This window comes from Physcomitrium patens, chromosome 7, assembly GCF_059467195.1.
Source record: "Physcomitrium patens ecotype Gransden chromosome 7, ASM5946719v1, whole genome shotgun sequence".
Classification (NCBI taxonomy): Eukaryota; Viridiplantae; Streptophyta; class Bryopsida; order Funariales; family Funariaceae; genus Physcomitrium; species Physcomitrium patens.
In genome coordinates, this window is record NC_143416.1 from 1,798,200 (window position 1) to 1,820,514 (window position 22,315).

A 22,315-nucleotide genomic window follows, 5' to 3' on the forward strand; every position below is an offset into this window, starting at 1 on the left:
GTCGTTCAACGTTCACTGCAATCTTCGGTGCTTCAAGTTTGGATGTGTTCAAACCCTGGAGTTGCACACAGTTCAAAGCCTCCTACAACTATCAAGTCCCCAGCAGTTAATTTTGCATATCTACACCTTAAGGTGTCAAACGAATAATTGAACAAAGCCATGTTTAAACTATGCAAATCAGATAATCTTTTATTCTGAATAGTAATACAGAATTAACAATAAAATATGATTCCTACAAACATTTGATGTAACATAGTCCAAAGTACAGATAACAAATAAGTGTTACTCACTTATCAATATCGTAAGATTCTTGATGCAGTTCCATTGAAATATACTAAAACAGGTGTCATATGCTTCAAGCTTGTTCAAGATTTTTTGGTTTTTATTGATCTTTATGCAAAAATATAAATTGATTGCTTGAACTGAATAATGCATTTGTGTTTTTTGTCAATATTGTATACAATTAAAGAAAGAAAAAAAAGTGCCACCAACATGCTGGTATAATTGATGTGTATTAAAGAGACTTTAAGATTATGAACTATGCTAGTGTTGCATCACGTAAGATGTCATTTGTAGTTTTTTTAATTGTAATTATCAATAGAATAGTGGTTACCAGTACTTTTTCATAAACTTAACTGGATTTGATTAATATTACTATTATTATCAACAAATTTTGGACTTCTTTTAATCTCTTATCCAGAAGCGTTAAGTCAATGATATATTCAATGTTGTATGTAGTTGATTATAGTCAATTAATTAATTAATTGGATTATTACATGGTAAAATGATTAATTACTTTTGTAAGAAATAGTTTTTACATCCATCAACGTCAAACCTCTAGTTACAAGACACCAATTTTTACAAGGTCAGTCCATTTTCTAATAAGGTGTCAACCATTTTTCAAATGGACCATCTATTCTGGAGGGCTTTCCCCTATTTACAAGAATTTTCAATTTCTCGATTTCCATGAACATTCCATTTTGTGGGATCTTTCCCTCTTTTTTTTCTTTTTTGCGAGAGTAAATTAGCCTTTGAACTTCCAGGGACTACCCATTTTTAGAATTATTCAATTTACATCACCACAAGTAAAACCATATTTGTGTTGGTAACTACCTTTGTTTATATTCTAAATTAAATTCGTATTTATGCTGATTTCTTATTATATAAAGCTCAAGTTTTTATTTTAAAATACAATATAGATCTTTAAAAAGTAATGCACTCCCACATTCAACCTCTATAATATATTTCAAATTCATTGAATTGTGCCATATCTAATTTATCACTTTTTACAATAGTTATTATACACAACGGCAGTAAGAACCAGAACACATTAGTGCACATAACAACAAAAACAAAATAATGTATAAAATAAACAAAGATCGATGAGGAGCGAAGGATGAACAAAATGGCAGGGATTTCAACAGTATCCCCACAGAACATCTAGAACACACTGACACTAAGCCACACAAATAACGTAACTAGAAGACAAAACTGTGAACCTGAAAGCCCTACATGATGGAATAGAACAATACACTTCTTTGTTCTAAAACTAGAACATCCAGATAGAGGATATCTAAAATTTCTAGGTCTAATTCAGAGATAAAGCAAGTCCAACCAACTTACAATTTTCTGTCAGGTGACAAACCAAATTGCTCCCAGGGATCCGCATGAAAAAGAAAGTCTATGGCCCGTTAAATTTGTGCATCAGACCACAGGGGGAATGCCAGTCCTGTCAATGACCCCAAAATACTTTCCACTGTACACTAAAGCTGATGATCTGCTCCTCACCAACAGGCACCCAGCACGAGAAACATTATTCAGTGTGGACATTGCAACACCCTGTCCAAGCTATAAAAATAGCAAAACAAAAGTAAACAAAACAAAAAGGATAAGAGTCAGACCTACGTGACTCACCAGTGGATTACTACTAATGTTGTCTAAACTCATTGCATGATTCACATGCCCGTGTCAAACTTGCTTTTGATCACCAAGGTGAGCAGCATCACTCAGTTTTGAATACGAGATGGAATTCCTTAAAATCAAAACGTATACCCTGAGCACAACATTCAACCGACATCCGTGACCCTGAATTCACCCATTACTAGTCGCGCAAGGTGAGGTTTGTTCCGTGCTTCCTTCCGGTTAATCTTGCTAGGCATTCCGTTAGTGCGGCATCAGACACTAAACAGGGGGCTAAAAGCATGAGAACAGATGACGAATTGGGCCAAGTGACTGACCTCTTCGATACCCATGTAGGCTCGAACAAAATGAAGAGGGGGGAGCCCAAGTTTAAGCATGTTTGCAACTGATCACCATGTCACACCAAAGCCAAGCACTTGCCTCCCACCGATTTGAGCTGCCCAGATTCCTCCACCATTTAGCGAGAACGGTTATCGTATCTTGTAGCTAACTTGCCAGTACAAATCATGTTGAACCAGACGATTCTATGAATATGAATGGTTTCAGCACACTCCGGAGCAGTATGAGTATCCTGACCTTGGCTTCAAGCGGCTGACCATCACGAGATTGTGGATACTAGCATCCCTTTGTGAAACGACCAGATGTATTGAAGGGCTTGTTGCATCAAAGAGGGAGGCTAAAGAGAAAGGGTGTGAGGGCTCGTCTGAGAATTCATCTCTTTAGGCTTGGAAGGTCTTTCAAACATGCCCTGGTGCAGACTTCAGGTGGCGCATATTTGTGGTTTCAATACTCCCACAAACCATGTAGATGTGACAGCACAAAACCAACCCTCATCACCAATGGCAATGTTGCCACGCAGTCGTTCAGTGATTTATCTTCTTAATCTAGCTTAAATCTGAAATTGGAAACTGCAGTGTCCGGTATATCTCCATTGTGGGTCCTAGCTTTCTCGAGCTGCGAATGCATTCATGAGTCTTGATCCACACCATATCAGCTCGCAGCAAGCACAAATAGCAACCCTGAAGAGCTGCAGTTGCGGAAAAGGAATTGGATCCCAATCAAAACGTTACTTCAACCTGAAATGTAGTGCTCCTGGGCTGGGCTTGTAGTACTTGGCCTGGGGGATCGAGCCTAAATCATTTTCTTTTTTGAATAAAGCTTGAAGCAGCAAAGGAAAAACGTGAATGAATAATACCCGAGCACGAAGATAGCCCCGGGAAAAAGAAATATTGGACCAAGCCGGCGGTTGTAGGGCTCCACTGAAAGTCCGCTGACATTGGCAAGATGGCAACACTCATGTTCAACTACACGCAAACGCACTATGTGAGTTCTTTCGCTGACACAATTGTGTGTTCTGATTAGCAAGTATATCAAATTTCAGCAAGAGAAAAATGCAGCTCTAGTACCCTTCCAAATCTTTCCTCCAGAAGGAAGTTCCTAATTTCTACTCCTCAAATTGACTAGGTTAAGAATTGCAAAACACTTATCCGCTCTTTGGCAGCTTTAAAACTGTATTCAAGGTACTAGTGGGGGAAGCTACATTAAAGATTGAGGTAATCCTTCAAACGTATTATATGCCTCGACAATGCTCATCTTTTGTCACTGCACACGCTATGAACCTGAGTCAACTATCATTTTTGCACGAAACCTGTATAGTTTGTCGTGAGTACAAGAGGTGAAGAATTCCACGCACCCTATCCATACAGCATAGAAAGCAACAAAACACAGTCCTATGATAATGTAACGCCAAAGAATGCTGTTCCACGAAGTAAGACTCTCGGTGACCTCTCAGAGCTGCTGCCTTCCACCGACACGGTTGCCCAATTACTTGAATAAAGAACTCACTAACTTAGGAGCCATCTTCTCAGGAAATCCATTGTTATCGTATACTTTCTTCAGAATCTTTGAATGGTTGCCTGAGTCGACGTTGTCAGCTTGCCGAGGGTTCTGATTCCTGAATACTAACTTGACGATAACCAGGACACGATCCTAATTATGCTTCGTTTCCTAAAATCATGGGTTGATAATTTCAACCCCATGGATTCTGCAGGCTGCCGTAATTGTGCCACCTGGTGTCTGCGGCAACATCCCAATTCAATCCTATCAGCTTTATCGAATTCCACATCAGCCATTGTAACTCTCAACCTCCCATCACCACTCTCTGGAACATTCAATAATTGCATGACCAGCTCAGCCAAGATTACCCGAATAATAAGAGAAGCAAGAAATTCACCCATTTCTGCCAGTTGAGCAAATGTAGCGACTCCCCTATTCTTCACATGCACAACTAAATCGAAACTCGCATTGCAACTCAATCTCTAATCCAAAAACGCTATTAGCCCTTGGAAAACTAAATAAATAAATATACATCGTTAATAGACATTAATCCACCTAACATCACGTAACCCATTTCAAACTACAGCCCCACTTCGCCCCTTCAGCTCGTTTCAATTCAAGACATACAAACCTAAATCAAACTCAATTTCCTCAAGACATTTCTCCTTCCTAATTCATGTGCCGAAGTAGCTTCCCACTTCCATATCACAATGCACACAAAGTCTTCGGTATCAGCTAACAATCAATTGCGAAGATGACTAAGAAAACCACTCCACCAGTACAGATCACCACAACGACTCCCAAATCAAATCCCACTCGAACATCTGAAGCGAGCACGATCCCATCCCTTCGACGCACTACCGAAGTGTGTGTCCATGCCCGCTAGTCCTAATCTCACAAACCCAAACACGCACTTCCTCACACCACACATTGAGGAAACAATTGCCCAGGTTGGAAGAACGAGAATTGTAAACTCTTACCTGCTCCGCGACGACCACATTGGTGAGACCTTCCTGGCCAGCTTGAGCATTCTTTCGATACATCACATCGACAGCACATGCAGCGGTGAGTGAAAAGCTCCACAAGAGCAGAAAAAAAACAAAACAAAACTAAACTAAACAAAACAAAAAAAATCGTCACCGAACCCTTCGGGTCATCAAAACTTTGTGTCAGTTTCGCTGTGTTGGTTAAGATTTCAGGTTTGTGGGTCTCTTTTCTTTTCACAAATTTGACAAATTGGGGTAATTAGAGGGGTTTGCTGCGAAGAATGTACGATACAGGGACGAACTACGTGATACGGTGGGGCTGGTGAGAGGGCCGCATCGCTGGCCGCAAAACACTGAGGATCTTTCCGTGGACAGTGATTGCGGTGTGAAAAGGCGTCCCGTCGGGTACGGGAGTGAGGTGGGTAGCAGTACCTAAGGCCAAGATTGAGCACCTAGTACCGCGTTCTGTACATCGCATGATTATTTGATTGAGCCACTTGAATTTTGTTTTTTATTTCTTTTTGATTCCCAAGAAAAAAAATCTTTGATCACCAATTACATGAATTGGGTTATGATTGGTACCACATGGGAAAACTAAGATGTAATGTGCCCATTTCATATATATAGATATATATGAATATATCTTAACAAAAGCCTCAAAACTTTAACATCAGGCTTTTCTGTAAGTGTGGATGGAAATATAGAAATGGGTACAAGTTTATCAAATCAAACCTGTTGTACGTATGAAACGCTGCTTGATTAGACGAGTTAGATGACAGACCAGGCTGTAAAACGCAACTTTTCGATGGCATTACAGAGTTTGTTCCTCCCAAGAGTTGCTACTTGGAGAGGCTGTGGAGTCCAATGCTGTGTAGTAGTCAACTAGTTGACTTCAGGATTTGTTGAGGAATGGTGGAACACTGATGCTGGCTTGCAAACTTGAAGACAATTGAAGTTTTGATCACCCTCTAAAAACTGTGAACTAGACACCAAGCGATGTGATGCTGTCCATGATGGTTCTCACCCTCAACAGAACTCCATCACAACCACCTCCTGCAAGTAAGCAGTCTTTTAAGATCACAGCAAATCACATCGCAGTCCGGCTCCACAGACAGTGCAGTAAGTAACACTCCTTCGTCCTTGCTACGGTCTAATCTGTGGGGCTCCGTGGCCATTGTCAGCGTTGAAGGACTGAGTTGAGGTATCTCCATCTCAAAAATGTGAAAGCTGTTGGCGTGGAACTAAAACAAATTGCAATCGAGTGTTTGGAGACGGTTCGGTTGGATTGTGGCTGCTATCAAGCAAAACAGATTCACGGATAGGATCCTCATCATGAATTAACTGGAAGTAGACGATGATGCACAGTGGAATCGAGCTTGCATCGAGTACCAGTCTCATAACTGGAGACCGCTTAATAATCTTTCCATCTGTAGTCTCTTTGCGGGCTCACCTTCAGTGTTTGATTGCTTTGCTCCGACTGAAATCTGCTCTTGCTCGGCATCTGGAGCTGCCAGTGCCTGAGCAGTCTCTATTTGGGGAGATGTGTTGTTCACCGGAACCAGTGGTGCAGGACGAGAAGGAGCAGGTGGGGGCTGGAAAACAAATCCCAATTCAATTCAAATCATGTGAAAAGAAACAAACTGACCCAATCAACCAAAATGTGCAATTTCAGGATCTGACACATGAGACCTACAAATTAGCTTAAGTCCGTTGATAACACCACAATGAAATATATGCTCACAACCGTTCAAAACTACATACAAAGGAACGCGTGCATGATAAGCACACTGTAACGTGTCTTCAATTGTGGTAACTACAAGTATCAAAGTTTATGGACGATCTAAGCCCTCGTATCAGATCTTGCTCCTGTCTGATGTTCGGTTATGAAAAGTCCACCATTTGGTTAGAGCTGCTAGGAGCGCATGGAGTTGGTGACAGGAGAACTTACGCATGACACCAGCAAGAATTGAATCCACATGCATGACTTCCTTGACGTCAACCACCTTCGTTGTTGGTTTCTTTAATTGTACGTCGGCAGCATCAGCGTCGCCACCTGCCTTCCCAGTTTCACTATCCGTACCTGTGAAAACACCAACTCGGACTACGTTTCCTTCTTCAAATCGTGTTGCATCGTTGGGAATGAAAACATTCTACAGGAACGAAGGGTTACAGCGGAGAACATAAGAACACGAATAAATCAGGCTAAAACTGATGTGTCAACTACTCCTAGGTTACGAAGTGACAATCCAGAATCTTATCTTCAATACATTATTTCATCGTATGGATGTGATTATTGCTACAACAGTAATTTTACGGGTATGGAATAGCAGAACTAATTACTGATTGTATCCAAGTATTCAATACCCACATTCTTTTGCTTCAGTTGAATGATACCCTTCTTTGACATACGCAATAAATTTTACTAGACTTCCTGCCTATACATCAGTATTAGACTCGTGCGGTAGGCTTACCGGATCCAATCTTCTCCAGATTTGCGGAGGCTTGCGCAAATGCGTTCGAAATATGGTACAGAAACCGCATCTACAAAGGCCATCGTCTGTAACTCCACGGTATTGTAACACTAATTTACAGCCGATTGGAACTTTCATGACAAGAACTTACAACAGGTGACCAATCACGTTGTAAAGCTGAGGTACCTGATAAATAGAACCACCTAGAACATAATACGCAGCTGAAGTCGAAACTTTTTTCAAGACATTGGCAGTGTCTCCTGCAGTATGTAATTTATATCAGTCTTCTTCCTGCTTACATGAAATAATATTACCAATAGACCCACCCAAATAAGGTTTGCATGAAAAGAGCTCTATGAATTTCTAAAAGCAGATATAGCAAACATGACCTCCAGTGTCATGAACTCGAACTCGAATTGGCGCAAAAAAGAGCTGGAAAGAAAATCACGTACGAGAGACAGAGCATGTCCAAAGGATGAATAGCCTCCATTCTCAGCTGGCTCCTTATTACAAGTACGGTCATAAAATGGAGATAATGCGAAGTAATCAAACACCTGGTTTCGATCTAAACGATAAGAGCTAAGCCACATTTGGTCCTTGAAGCTGACAATCGTCATCTACGTCCCCGGAGAGCCCTCGGCTGGGGCTGCCATAGCCATTTGTAAACCGGTTTGAATTCCTACTGACCACCAAAATACGGGAAACCTGTTGCCACAAGTTTATATGTGTTTTATCAAAATAAAGCGCAGTAAAGAAAGTACCGAAAGCCAACCTAATGTAGCGTAAAGAGGATCACTGCCGATGCGAAGTCCCTGCACGTCCAGTTCTAAACGTGTTTAACATATATCTGGATTCATATGAAAGCAGACTGGAAGATGGTTATTCAATTGACACTAATATAAAATACAGTAAAATAAAATAAGACTGGTTTTTTTAAAGAGCCAGAAAGGACTGCAAAAAAGCACGGAGCTCGTTCTAGAATAGTTTGAGTCCAGGTAGTGCGGTAATCAGTGAGCCGTCAAATCTAAAACGAATCCCAGCCTAGAGTAGCAATGCCACGAGCACCACATTTCTCCACGGGAAATTTGGAAGTTAGCGACAACTGCACAGTGTTCCAAATACTACGTGCTTACATTGAGACTTACGTGTGAAAAATTCCTCAAGGACTATATCGATCTATGTGCAAGAGAAATCGAGTAAAGCTACATCCAGTTCACGCAACCTTGCCTTGAAAGTTCAACACGCAGCGTAAATCATAAAAATCGAATCTAAGAAGTCTGAGCAGTATTCCCAGGGTACGCTTTTTTGACTGTCCGAGACCGGTAGATATACACACCATTAAGCCTGACAGAGAACAATGGCACCTTTTAGACGCAACAATTGCTGCCAAAATTCCTGGACACAGCCTCTATGGCAGAAAAAACTTGACCAGAATCATTGTTCGATTGCCCAAACACTAGACAGTCAGGACCTAGTCTCTCTGTAACGAATTCACAGGAATTGATCATCAAGAGCTTTCAAATCACTACAAAAAAGCTCTCCGATCACGAAAAGTTCAGAAGCCAATCGTTATCAAGCAAACTGCGGATGGGCGAACCTCACCAATTTAACAAAAAAAAAAAAAAAAAAAAAAAAAAAAACCCTAGGGAAGAAAAAATCAATCCAGATCATCGAAAAATCTGAGCAATTAGGCTCTTGTCGCAATGGCTGAGGAACACGACAAGGTTCCTACCACCTGCACCGAATTGGTCCGCGAGCGAAGAAATCCCAGGATTCGAATGCTCTCGCGACTCACGACCTCTGAAGCTCGCTGCCGAAAACTCAGTGCAGTATCCGCTACACACTATTATGATCACGAATTCCGACACAGATGGCCAGATTTCGACCTAATTGCAGCTCCTGCAGCACATGGGTGAAGCCCAAAGTGCCCCTAAAATTGCGTCGCTCTGTGCACCGCAGTCGTCGCCGACGACGCTGAGCCCCCAACTTGAAGCTCCACAACCAACGACGACGCCGCTGGTATCTGTACTCCAATCACATATTGTATCCACTATGTATTGAATACGTAATGGTAGACTAAGGAAGTGTCGTACTCGTTCCCGATGGTCCTGGGGGGTGATCTCTTTACCGGACACCAGCAATCCCGCAGTGTTCCCCATCCCGTATGGATTGGGAACGGGTACCCCAAATAGATCCGCGTCTGACAGAGAACTACGGTACAGTTGCATGGTAATCCTCCCGTCACACCGTTGAAAGCAACTGGGGAACCCATGGCAACGTGGATGAATGAATGAATCGTTCTCTTCATTAGTTGAAACTCTCTAAAGTTACTGTCCATAGCCATGAATCCCTTGCCACGTCGTCTCCAATTTACCCTTCCTCTCCTGCATCCTCACTTTTCTCTCTCCGCGGTAAATAAATTTCGGAACATGCTCTCAGAGGTTGCGCCGATCCTTCCTGCCCCTTTGTCTCTCTCGGAGCTCCCATTCCTGCTTATTCCAGTCATTCCTTGTTTGAACATTTTTCAAGGCTGATTTATGTCGGCTTCTGTGGATTTACGTCCAAAGTTATTGTGTTGGAATCTGTTTGATGAGTTTAGTGATATGCTGTACTTCGATATGCTATCCAAGTTTCCTCAACTTCTCTTCTTATATTTGTCTGATATTAGTTGCAAAATATGGTTGAATTTTAGTTATTTATATATCTGTTTATTAAAAATTAACTACTCTGCAGTGAAACGCACGTCATGTTTGAAAAACAAATTCATGAAGTGAAAGTTTGTAATTATGACAATGAGTGCTTGCTGTATTAACTTTTTGAGAAACCTCATCGAGTTAGTGAGGAGTGTGGAAAACAACTTTGATGTGTTTGAAATCGTTGTCAAACAAGCATGTAAACATATGTAGTACTTGTACTTGTGTTAGTAATTATGTAATCATCATTTTAAAGTGGCTTTTAATTATTGTGGTCTATTTGTGAACTAATCAACTAAATTTAATGTTATGAAGAGGTGAAAGATGTGACAGATGTGACACATGAATACTTGTATTTTAAAAATCAAAATGGCATATACCCAACGATTTTTAAACCGACATTTTATTGTCGTGGGTTGGATTTGTTGAAAACTAAATGAAAAAGTCATTGGGAAACATTATAGGAGCAAATAATAAAATTTGGTAAAACATAAAAAAAAATAAAAATGATCAATGCATTCAAGAGCTGATCTTATAGACACCTGCTAAAAAAATGATGGTCCAGTTACATCTCATCAAATGAGTTTTATAGGTGTCACCAACTCTCACAATGCTACATATATATATATATATACGTACATACATATTGTTTTTGTGTGTGCATGTGCGCATGGATATGTACACACGTGCACGAGAATCCCAATCCTATGCGTGTAATATCTCATGGTAAAAATTTCACAAATGAGCCATTTGAATCAATTATTGGTATTGAGAAATGAACCAAGGCGGAATTTTTGGAAGCCAAGACGAAACAAAACACAACTCCAACAGGGTAGGTGGCAAGGTCCTACAAAGTCGGCATACTGAAAATACAAAAACAAAAAGAGAAAAGGGGAGCTTCGAAGCACACTAAATTGGGAAGGGAAGGGGGGAGAAGACACATGAAGTGTGTGCTTTGCCGTGTCGTGTGAGGGGAACGGGAGGAGAGAGAAGGAGGCCCCCCTCCCCTCCCACCCACCTGGGGTACCCAGCCCCGTGGACACGACAAAGATGGCGACATGTCATAATTTGAAGGGCATCATGATCATCATGATCGTCGTCGTCGTCGTGGGGAGGGAGGCAGCAGCACAGCAATAGGAAGAAGAAGAAGAAGCACAAGAAACAGAACAGATCAGCACCAGCACCAGAGAAGCCAAAGCCAATCCAAGCCAAGGCACTACTACTACTATTACTGCTACTAGTACGCAGCAAGCAACTTGGCCTCCCTCGCACCCACCGAGCCCCTTTGCTGCTTGGCCTGTCGTCCTCTAGCGCACACTTGGGTCCGAAAGATCTGCGCGAGGGGGAGAAACGCACCTCAACTGTGCTTACACAAGCCTCGCGAGGAGGAGAAGGAGAAGGAGAAGAAAACGGGGAGCAGAGGAGCGAGCGAGGGGAGTGTGGAAAGGGAGGGGGGGCGGAGGTGGGGGAAGGATACAGGGGTGGTTCTAGTTCTACTACATCTACTACTAATTCTACTTCTACGTCGTCGTCGTCGTCGTCTTGATTATTAGAAGCGGAGTGGGGTATGGGAGCACACCCTGCAAAGTACACAAAAGGGACGTCACTTCCGGAGCCGAGACCTCCTATTTATATCCGTACGCCTTGGCGCAAACCAGGAGGGTTTGACTGACCATGCCCACCACCACCACCACCACCAGCCCAGGGTCTCTCTCTCCCTCTCGCTCGCTCGCTCTCGCAGGGAGGGAGGGACGCAGCAGTGCACCCACCACCCTGGTTTGGCTGCCTTACCCACCCTCGCGCTCCGGATCGCGGGCCGGGTGCAGAAGAGGAGGGAGGGAGGGAGAGGAACCGGGTGTCCGGCCCGACCCCGTCACATCTCTTGTGAGGGGGGGGGGGGTTGCCTTCTTCGCTCTCTGGCTGCTGCTTGCTGCCTTCTGCAAGTTTGGTCACCTCCTCCTCTCTTCTTCCTCTCTCCCACTCTCTCTCTTTTTCTGTCTGTCTGTCTTTTTCTTTCCCTTCTCCTCCTCGTCCCTTTCCTCCTTTACCAACACCACTAGCACCACCAGCACTCTTTGAGGCCTTGACGTCTCTCTCGCTCTATCCTACTCTACCCCCCTCCTCCCCCCAGTTCTCTCTCTCCTCTCTCTCGCCCTCTCTCCCTCTTCCTCTTCTCTTTTTCTCTCCTTCTTCTCTCTTTCTGTCTCTGTTTGGCTATGGCGTTCCCTCTCCTCCTCCCTCAACCCTCCCGCCCTCGCCGCTAGGGTCGCTCCGCCTCGCTCAAGGTGCTAGTTGTAGAGAAACGTGCGAGTTTGTTGCTGTTGCGCGTCGTTGTTAGCACGGGTTGCAGGCGCTTGTTGGTAGGTTATGGTAGCAACGGCAGCGGGGGGCGTTGTGCCGGCGCGGATCTGAGAGTGGAGTGGGACTGTGCTGCGGTATGGTGGAGCCTGCCGCGCGCAGCTTGCTGTGAGGGTGGTATCGCGTGCGAGGAGTGTGATGAGAGTAGAGGGTTTCGGCCATTGACGCCGTGGGTGGGGGTGGTGGTGGCGTTGGCCTGGGGTTGATTTCGGTGGTAGAGGTTGGTGGCTACTGCCTAGATGCGGTGGGAGGTAGTTCTGAGGGCCTAGAAACTGGAAAGAGTAGAAGAGGATATAGAGGAAGTTTCAAAAGTTGGAGGCGAGAGAGAGCGCGCGAGGGGTGGTGAGTAGAGGTGAGGAAAACGGTGTTATTGAGATCGACGGGTTTAAGATCAAGGGAGGAAATGTCATGCATGAGCCTCAAAACGAGGAGAGGAAGCACATGTGGTCTCCCCCCTCACAACGTTCATCTGTTGGGAACCCTGCCGACCAGAGAGTTTTCAATAAGGTTGCTACTTGCTACTCTTACAAACTCCGTCCTTCCATCCGTATGGTTCGCTGAGGGCACGAGCATTCGAGCAAGTGTTTGTTTCGCAGTCACATGTAGAGACGGGGAATTTTCGTCGTGATGGTCGGGTCAGTGGGTGCAGCAGCATCTGCACATCACCGAGTTGTACGGCGGGGCTTATGTCAAGTCGTGCCTGCGCATATTCACACAGACACACACACACACATACACAGATAAGACTCTTCGTTATGTGTCGTTAGTCGCTCGCACGTTATGCTCGTGTCGTCTGTTTTTGCTCGAACCAAGGAGTACAGTGCTTTCCAAGGGCACTATGCTTTTGGCTCGCATCGAATAGATGTTGCTTGATGGACAAGTTGTAGTCTGCTGTGGATCTGGCCCTCTGTGTTGTCTTGTCTTCACTCAACTTCCGTAACTTTCTTGTTTATAGAAGCGTGGCTCCATTCTCGCCAGTAAGAACTTGTCTCGCCAGAGGCAAACGTCTCTTTGGCAACAGTCGCCGTGGTTGCTCCTGGCCTTTTAAAGCACTGTTATTATGTTCGTAAGGGGAAACTTTGACTTTTTTTGCGTTTCCTTCGCGGTAGAGCTTCGTTGTTTCCTTTCTACTTCAGAGAGGCTTTAACTGTAAAGGAAATTTAGTTAGTAAGGTGTTTCTATTTGTGTGCCTGTTTTGCCCAAGCTCTTGTCCTTGGAATGTGCTCCAGTCCATCTTTTAAGTTTGTCTTCATTTCTGGGTGAAGCAAATGCAATCAACTCTGTTAGTCTGTTTAAGTTTCTTACGCCGCGTTTTCAGACTTCTACAACTGTTAAGTTTTTGTATGCTACATCACCTCAGTAAGTGACATACGTGTTCGTAATCCACTTGAAAGTTTGTGTAGGAAACGTAGTTTTGTTTCACTTGTTTAGATCGTGTTTATGCGTAGAGAATGGGTGTAGCCTATTGTTCTTGTTCTTGATTTGTTTGTTTTTCTTACTTGTCGTAAGAGATGCAATGGTTTTTGTCACGACTCTGAAGACCTAGGCACGAATTATTTGTTCCCACTGCGGAGGAGTATTTTCCCATTGCAGTGTTTATCACTTATTTAATTCTATCGTAAGATGTCGCTCTTTTGTCGGAGTACACAGATGCTGAAGCCTTTTCCCAGCACTTTTTGCTGCTATTTCACAAAATTTAGTTAGATATACTACGTCATGAATGGTAGAAATTGGGTCCTAGCCCCGAGGACGTACTCCTCTGCTGGTATCGATGTCATTGTGTAGGGAGCATTGGTTGTGAAAATCTATCTACCTAGACATTGGTTTGCCACATGCCCTGATTTTGCAGTATTTACGCAAGTTGGGGTCCCACTGGTCAAGTTAAAGTATACCCATGACATAGTATAGTGATATTGCAGGACGGAAGAGCTCTCAACGTTGGAGATTGCGCACTCTTCCAGGCAGGGAGTGATCAGCCGTTTATTGGGATTTTACGTAAGGTGACTTCAGAGGCAGTTGACCAAGTAAAATTGACTGTTAATTGGTTGTATCGAGAGAAGGACTTGAAGTTGGCGAAAGGATCGGTGCTGGAGGCAGAGCCAAACGAAATATTCTACTCTTTTCATAGGGATGTTATTCCAGAAACGACGCTGCTTCATCCCTGTAAAGTCGCATTTTTACGAGAAGGAATTGAATTACCCGCCGGAGTTTCTTTTGGATTCATCTGCCGAAGAGTCTACGATACTACAAACAGGCGTTTATATTGGCTCTCGGATCAAGATTATACCAATGTGAGTTCTATGTTTGACTTCGCAAGATGATCAATGTTGTAAAGGACAGGTGTTTAAAGTAGGATTGCCTATCTCTATGTCTTCCCAAGAGGTGCCTGCTTCTTGGCAGGCGCACCTATACCTACATTTACATAAAAGAATAAGAAAAAAAAATGTAAAGTCGCACATTGAGCACGTTATAGTACCTTCAGGAGAATTCATGTGTCGATGGCTTGACCTGGGGCTTATTTTGTTTGATTGACCACCCATTGATACAGGTGCTTGTCGACCTGTCTATATGTGTCTCGATGTGTGTGTGTGTGTGTGTGTTTTATTATTATTATTATTTATTTATTTATTTATTTAATTGGCGAGTCTGCTCCTTAGGTTTTCTGCTATGTGTCCCAGATTTCCTGATTGTCTGTCTCACCTCGTTGGTTAGATATGTGACCGAATATGTAATGGCCATATCAGCTATCAGAGGCCACCTGTTAAACGTTGTTTTCCCGACGTATCTGGAAATTGTCTTTCTCCTGGATTCTTCTAATTATCTACACCCTGGCAGTTCCAACGTTTATCTCATACACCCAGATACTTTATGTTACCCTCAGGAACATCAGGAGGAGGTAGATGAACTCTTGGATAGGACAAAGCTGGAGATGCAGGCAGCTACACAGGCAGGGGGTCCTTCACCAAGAAATCTGTCAGGATCGACAACAGTCCAGCTCTTGAAAGGGGTAAGCGAATCTGCGCAAAATGGTTCTTACTCCGCAGCCGGAAAATGCAAGAAGCGGGAACGATCTGATCAAAACGTGGACCTCACTAAACGGGAACGGAATGTGAAGCTGGAGGATGCAGAGGGCAGTCCCTTGAAGCGTGAGCGCAGCATGAAGCCGGAAGAGATTATAAGCAACCTGGACAAGGATGGGGGTCTGGCAGATTTAACTGGTGTGGAATGTTTAGTCCAGCTTATGCAACAAGATCAAAATGATGGCAACAAGAAAGTCGCAGATATCAGTGGTCGTCGTACCAAGCTAGCAAATATAATTGCTGCCACAGAGAAAGACGAGTGCCTCAGCCTGTTCTTACATTTAGGAGGATTACGGTTACTTGACGAATGGCTACAGGAAGCTCACAAAGGCAAAGCAGGAGATGCCGGTAGTCCGAGGGAAGGTGACAAGGGTGTTGAGGAGTTGCTGCTAGGCCTTCTTCGAGCCCTGGACAAGCTCCCTGTAGATCTAAAAGCGTTGAAAACATGTGTCGTCGGTAAATCAGTGAACCACTTACGAGGTCATAAAAATCTGGAAATCCAGAAAAAAGCTAGAAAACTGGTAGATGTTTGGAAGAAGCGTGTGGATACAGAAATGAAGCTGTCAGGGGAATCAAAACCGGGCGGAGGGAACGGAATTTGGTCATACAAGCTGTCACAATCTGAGCCGGTCCACACTTCGTCAGGTAAGGATTCGGGGGTTCCTCTCGAGGGAACCGTGAAAAATGCTGCGGCCACCTCAGGTAATACGAAACCCGTACAGAATGGGCCAGTCAACGGCGACAGTTCTGCAAAAACCACAGAAGGGTCAGGGAAAGCTGGTTCTCCTCTTTTACCTGCTGTTAAAGATACTAGCGCCAAACTTCCTGCAGGGAATTACGGTTCTGATGTGCATGCAGATATGGCAAAGGAGGAGAAAAGCAGCTGCTCGAGTCATTCTCTTAGTAATGGACATTCTTTGGCTAGTGGGGTCGAAAAGGGTGCTGCCACAGTATGGAAAGACGAAGCTAAGAATGGAGTTGTGATCCCTGGAAAAGGTGGTAGTGGTGGTACAGGGCTGCCGAGCTTGGGACAACCTGGGGCAAATCCCCCAGGCGGTTACAAGGAGACTAGTTCTGATAAAGCTGCTGTCTGGAATAAGAACTCGGCTACTGAGAAGGTAGGCAGTCCAGTTGGAGGTGCAGAAAAGGATGTGGAATCTGGAGGGTCTCAGCAGCGCCTTATTGTGAGAATACCAAATTCAGCGCGTAGTCCCGCACCGTCGAGCGGAGGAGCAGGTGAAGGGCATGTTAGCAGAAGCTCGTCTCCGAGTGCGTCGGAACGTCAAACACCCGCTAATTTTGATAAGTCGCAACAAGTTGAAGCCGCAGAGAATCCAAATTCCTCAGCAAGGCCGTCAAGATCCACTCCTATGGATACTACTGAAGGGGCCATGGGCTTGCTAGCTACCGTTGCAGCAGCTGCCGAGGAGTCTGGGGGAGAATTTTTTCACACTGTTGATAGTACAGGTCAGGCAGACATGCGGGTTGACCCCACTGCCCAGAGGACGAAGCATGAAGAGACTGGGGTATTGCAAAGCTTCGCAGAGCACGAGCCTTCTCCAAGTGTTGGTCATGGAGATGGAAAAAGTGATCGAAAGGAGCAGCAGGTTACCAGTCATACACTTGAGCAGTCTGCTGGAACTGAAAAGAGTGCGGAAAGGCATAATCTGCGTAGAGATTCTGCCAATGGAGAAGGACTACGAATGGACAACGTCAATGCCAAGTTGACGGTGGAACATCCTTATTTGAAAGAGCATAAAGTGAAAGATATAAATGACTTGGAGAGTAAGCCTATTGGTTTTGATGGACAACTTAGTATTAAATTTGGAACACGAACTGGTGAAAGGGGGTTGTCACGTACTCACTCGAAAGTGGCCAAGTCAGCTATTGAACTCTGCAATGGTATTGGATTGGGAGATTACAGGTCTTCCTTTGGAGTTCCTTCTGTAGAGCATCTGATGGATGAGAGGCCGGGGAGAAAGAGAGGACAAGAAGTAGGCCAGTTATTTGGAAGGAGAGGCGACTCTGATGTGCATCGAATAGCGGACCTTGGGTTCCCGGAGGAGGATGTCCTCGAAGTCGCTAGACAGGCTGCAGATGAGGTAGAGCAGATGGAAAAGTATGGAAAACCCGTATCTAGCTCACTGTTGGACAGAGATGCGCATGAAACTAGGCCAGTGGGGATTTCTCCTGGTACTGAGACTAGAGAGTCGAGTGTTGGGGATGCGCCTGGTAGGGATAGGATATCCTCTGTGGTGCTTGACAATGTGAAAAATACTAAAACTATTCCTCAGGATCAGCGTTATTCAGACAGAAACGTGCGAATGCATTTCGATGATACTAGAGAAGATACGGAGCAGAGAAAGGGTGAGGTTGCGGAGGCTGCTGTAGGATCTGGTTTAGTTGAGGGTCACGAGCTGGATGCACCAAACGCTGGGCAGAGGAGTGTTACTGCTCCCAGCTCTTCACCGAAAGCACAAGAATCACACATGGCGCTGGAAAACAGCCAACAAGACTCAAGGGGAGTTAACCCAAATACACCGCAGCAAGCCGGAGAAAGCTGTGGTCCCAGCGAAACTGGCGTGGGAGGGAGTGAGGTGGCCGAACGCCCGGTTTTTGATTTGAACGAGGGTTTTACGGGAGAAGACAGTCCTCAAAACGATGCTACCACCTTGACCGTTTCAATGCCTCCTATTTTGGTTCATCCCATAGCTTCTGGAGCCTCAGCAAGTGGAGTTGCTGCACCTATTGCTGTTCTTGCTGCCACCAAAGGAGCATTTATTCCTCCAGCGAGCCCTTTGAGGAATAAAGGGGACCATTGCTGGAAAGGTTCAGCTGCTACCAGTGCATTCCGTCCAGCAGAGCCTCGTCGTACACCAGAGAGGCTTAATTCCAACGGAGAAAGCATAGCCTCGGATGCGAATCTCGCCATGACGACTATTATGCAAAAACGGGCCAGACCTCTTTTAGAATTTGATTTGAATGTGGCGGACGAAAGGGTGACACACGAGGCAGGGATTTCTGCCACCACTTTGTCCTCTCAGGGTTCAGTGTTGGGTATGTCTTTGCATAGCAATTCTGTACCATCAAGCTTGGTGTCTGGTTTGACTTGTGTAAAGCCAGAGAGTTCACGTGTGGCATCTCTGAAACCAGAGAGTTCTAGTTCAGCGTACCCTCTTTCCAATGGTGGTAGTGGACCTTTACGAAGCAGCCAAGGGCAAGCCCCTCCAGCGAATGGGCAAGGGAGCATGCGTCCTACCTTGGACTTGGATTTGAATCGGATGGATGACAGCGAAGAAAATTGCGTGCCTTTGTTTGTGGACCCGCGAGGAACTATGGAAGGACTAGGATCATCAGCGCGCAGCAACAATAGCACAACGCAACCGCAATCCCAACCTCCACCGCAACCTGCGAGAAGGCCTATGGATTTCGATCTAAATGACGGGCCATCCTTGGAGGAGAGTGGGGGTGAGGAGACTGCTGTGCACCCTTTTATGTCGAGAAAACCTCCAGCTGGTAACGTAGGGCCCTCGGCAATGACACTAACGGGTCTGAGGATGGGTGGGGACACAATGAGCCTATCACCATGGACGTTCTCAGCGGGCCCTGGCAACGGTAATCCTGGGGGTGCTCTTCCCCCTTTTCTTTCTAGCAGGCCTTTGGACTCGGGGTATTCAGTTGCTAATGCGGTTGTCCCCCATCCATTTTTGAATACCAACACTGGCGCTGGCCCTCCGTCAGCCCCAGCTCCTGGAGGAGGTGGTGCCAGTGGGGAAATGTTCGGGGCTGGTGGTTTAGGGTCTGCAACCCCTGCCGTGGTGTACCCTGGATCGGAGCGGATGCCTTTTGGAGTGTCTTATGGGCCCTATTCAATGTTCGGAAACTCTCCAAGTTTTCATCCATCGTCGACTGCTTTTCCAGCGACGTCCATGCCATTTGGTGAAATGCCTAATTTGCTTCCTATTCCATCGATGGGTTCACAGCCCTTGGTCAATCCTGGGACAATGACCTCGTCGTATCTGATGGGCATGGCAGAGATGGGTCCCATGACAAACGTGGGGACGGATCATGGTTGGAGCAGACTAAGCTTGGACTTGAACTCAGGTCCAGAGGCTGGTGAGAGTGAGAGCACAAGAGAGGAAGGCATGCACGGAAGATTGCCGCCGCTGCATCCAGGGGCGCCAGCGTTCACAGATTTGAGCGCCACTCTTGCTCAAGTAGCAAACAACCCCGGGCTCCCTCCAGCTGTGAAGCGGAAGGAACCGGAGGGGGGATGGAACCTCCACTCAGGGGTAGGAATATATAAGCAATCAACGTGGCGGTGATTGTTATATATACATGAGTATTTGTTATTTGTGTACAGTCAACCTGGGACAGCTCTGACACCCAGTGGAGTCCGCCAGGCAATTTTTTTTGTGAACGACTCCAACTTAGCCTAATGGTGAGCAGTTCGTGACCTTCTCTTTCACCGAAGGACACCTCTTTCTAGTTCTTTTCAACCTGGCAAGATGGCAAGCTATTGGGCGAATTAAGTACGAGCTTGGACTTCGATCAAATCGACAGTTTGATGACATTTGGCATGAGAACTGACAGTTCTTGATTTTAGGACATAAAAATTGGGTCAGAAAGAGACGTGAGCACATGGCCTTTATTAACCAAGCATGTCTTGGGGATGGCGTCTTCGTCGCTCTTCACTCTCGGGGACGTTGTGTGGCCCTTCTGCTCTGACAGAACAATTTGTTAATATCCGTCGGTTAGAGCCCCCAGGGCAGTTTTTTTTATTATCTGTATCTGTAGTTGCCTAGATCTGGTCCTAGAGTATCACTAGTTTCCTAAGTATGTGTAGTATCCTAAGTCCAGGACCATATTATCATGGTTGCATTCTCCTGATAGTCATGCTTTGATGATATCCAGTCATGGTTTGTGTATCTGTGAAAGAGTATGGTCACCATCTGACAATTTTTGGTTTGTTATCCTGCGTCCTCGCAATCTCAATTTCTCCTTGCAACCTTATGCCCGCATGCCCGTTCTAATCACCTGTTTTGATGACCACTTCTGTGGTGAATACTCCACTTCGGACACCTACGAATGGGCTCCACGCCCATTCTTACTACCTCAGTGATTGTGATCTATGGGGCTTTACTTACATTTCTTACTTTCTTACATGAAGACATTCAAGAGGTCTTGAGAATATCCTCCATCATTATTGCTTCAATTCTCACAACATATTGTCAGAGCTACACATTACATTATTTTGACTTGCTTGTAGACATTTAGTTAATAATATGTTTTTTTTTCGTATATTTTTTTCATTCTTTGTTATAAGAAAGGGTGGTGGTTGAGTGTGAATGAATATTTCATGAAAAAACAAATTGTGAGTTGTTTTTTTAAAAAACAAAATGTTCATTTAGTTTAAAGTTTTGTTATTGTTGCATGTTTTTGTTTTGTTTCGTTTTAAAATTTTAGCTGGCTGCCAAAATCACAATCTATATATATATATATATAATTTATTCTTATTTTGGATCAATATTGGAATTGAATATTGGATTGCCAAAAGTGCCTTAAGAGTAGAAGTGCATTTTTTGTATATTCAACGGTTGAGGTAAGTCTTGCAAGAGTGCAAGCTCCTATGACCTACAACTGGAGAGGTGGGCTTTCAGAACTATTTGTTGAAGGAAACTGGTGGAAAAGTTGAGGGCAAAAGGCACAAGAACGTAAGAAGGGGGTAGCATCCCATCTCATTATCAATATTATTATGAAAATCCTAAAATTTCAAGGATAAAAGAAAGACCGGGCAGAGAAGAGAGTCCTCACATTGCCTGGGATTAAGGGTGCAGATTGTGCTAAGGCACCTGAGGAAAAAAATGAATTAGTTCCACTCCTCATAGTATGATGATGCCTTAAAAAAAAACCACAATGTCAATGAAGACTTTCACCTCCTCGAAATAGGGGAGGATGTAAGGGTCTCAAGAGTCAGACCCTTACATTGGCAAAAGTCGTCTATGAGATAAGAGCTTCTCAATGCCCAAGGGGACACTTAAGGCGTGGTGGCAAAAAGAGAGGATGGGAGGGCCATCTTCCTCGACTCGAGGTAACCTTCACGTGGAGGTATGAAGGTAGTCAAGGGATCCATTAAATACTCTTAGGTTTTGGGTGCCAAAGAGGCAACCAAGACCCGTCTCTAGACCACTCTAGTAAAGAGTGACTAGCTAAGCATAGGAAGTGATTGAAGCGAAGAGTGAATCTCCTCAGCACACCCTAGCAAGTAGCATTAGATGATGACCTTGCCCTAAGAAGAGACAGCCCAAGGGTGGCAGCATGTCTCTTCAAGGAAAGGCACAACACAAGGCGACGAAAGTCGTGACATCTAGTAAGGGCAACTCGATGCAAAGAGCATTGTGGCGGCCTTGGATGGTGACCCAATGGGGATTGGTGTCGTGCACCCCCAAGGGAGTTTTGTGCTTTGGGGCCATAGCTCATTCTTCTGAGCTTGGAATCAGATGGACCCAATGGATTGCGTGAAGAGAGTTAGTCGTTTTTGCAATGTTGTTCATGTAAGGAGTCTAACGTTGCCTTGGTGGGGTTTTTAGATGAGTGAAGGTGCCCTACAGCGAGGTACCGTTACATGTGATATCAGAGTAAGTAAATCTCGCCTACTCTGATAGATGAAATTGTATAGAAGTCATGTGGGGTGTAGTGATACCAATTAGGGATGTAACATTAACAATTTTCTATTTTTTTTACTAATTAGTATGATTTAGCAAAAACATGGATGTTTACAATTGTGATTATACATTAATTTAAATGTAGTATGGTGAATTTAATACTAAAAAATATATATATATAAATTGTGGTAAATATTATGTTTTTAAGTGTCAAAAAAACTATATAAAATTATTCTATATATATATATATATATATATATATTATGTAATAATCCAATTAGAGCAAGATTGTGTCAATATAAGTGA

At 44.4% G+C, this 22,315-nt stretch overlaps 3 protein-coding genes and 1 long non-coding RNA gene across 11 annotated transcripts; 1 reads left to right on the plus strand and 3 right to left on the minus strand.

The window, feature by feature from the left end:
- Window positions 1–1,334: 1,334 nt before the first annotated feature.
- On the minus strand, window positions 1,335–5,610 carry LOC141045604 (sodium-dependent phosphate transport protein 1, chloroplastic-like). 5 transcript variants are annotated; one of them, XM_073535287.2, is made up of 8 exons: window positions 5,475–5,595; window positions 4,737–5,207; window positions 3,766–3,996; window positions 3,116–3,224; window positions 2,497–2,947; window positions 2,238–2,356; window positions 1,915–2,053; window positions 1,335–1,777 (listed from the first exon to the last, which is right to left on the minus strand). In XM_073535287.2, the coding sequence occupies exons 3-5, from the start codon at window positions 3,778–3,780 to the stop codon at window positions 2,805–2,807; spliced, it is 267 nt and encodes an 88-aa protein (XP_073391388.1). In that variant the 5' UTR covers window positions 3,781–3,996; window positions 4,737–5,207; window positions 5,475–5,595; the 3' UTR covers window positions 1,335–1,777; window positions 1,915–2,053; window positions 2,238–2,356; window positions 2,497–2,804. The 5 variants fall into 5 exon arrangements, with proteins under 5 accessions (XP_073391388.1, XP_090107781.1, XP_090107780.1 ...); XM_090251655.1 differs by having other exon boundaries at window positions 2,238–2,947; window positions 4,737–4,787; window positions 5,475–5,610; XM_090251654.1 differs by having other exon boundaries at window positions 2,238–2,947.
- Window positions 5,223–9,243, minus strand: LOC112284676 (uncharacterized). Of its 3 annotated transcripts, none has more exons than XM_090251653.1 (7): window positions 8,946–9,239; window positions 7,666–8,557; window positions 7,400–7,473; window positions 7,214–7,299; window positions 6,691–6,892; window positions 6,193–6,334; window positions 5,223–6,033 (listed from the first exon to the last, which is right to left on the minus strand). In XM_090251653.1, exons 2-6 carry the CDS (start codon window positions 7,734–7,736, stop codon window positions 6,195–6,197), a joined length of 573 nt encoding a protein of 190 aa, XP_090107779.1. In that variant the 5' UTR covers window positions 7,737–8,557; window positions 8,946–9,239; the 3' UTR covers window positions 5,223–6,033; window positions 6,193–6,194. The 3 variants fall into 3 exon arrangements, with proteins under 3 accessions (XP_090107779.1, XP_073391382.1, XP_073391384.1); XM_073535281.2 differs by having other exon boundaries at window positions 7,214–7,323; window positions 8,946–9,236; XM_073535283.2 differs by having other exon boundaries at window positions 5,223–6,334; window positions 7,666–7,918; window positions 9,100–9,243.
- Window positions 9,244–11,862: 2,619 nt separating this feature from the next.
- On the plus strand, window positions 11,863–20,317 carry LOC112284745 (uncharacterized). Of its 2 annotated transcripts, none has more exons than XM_024524904.3 (3): window positions 11,863–12,771; window positions 14,184–14,555; window positions 15,146–20,317. In XM_024524904.3, the coding sequence occupies exons 1-3, from the start codon at window positions 12,673–12,675 to the stop codon at window positions 19,667–19,669; spliced, it is 4,995 nt and encodes a 1,664-aa protein (XP_024380672.1). In that variant the 5' UTR covers window positions 11,863–12,672; the 3' UTR covers window positions 19,670–20,317. The 2 variants fall into 2 exon arrangements, with proteins under 2 accessions (XP_024380672.1, XP_090107783.1); XM_090251657.1 differs by lacking the exon at window positions 11,863–12,771 and adding an exon at window positions 12,794–13,623.
- LOC149988515 (uncharacterized) lies at window positions 19,769–22,165 on the minus strand. Its single transcript, XR_016504051.1, has 2 exons — window positions 21,159–22,165; window positions 19,769–20,984 (listed from the first exon to the last, which is right to left on the minus strand). It is a non-coding gene; the product is annotated as an uncharacterized LOC149988515 (long non-coding RNA).
- Between the last annotated feature and the right edge of the window lie 150 nt (window positions 22,166–22,315).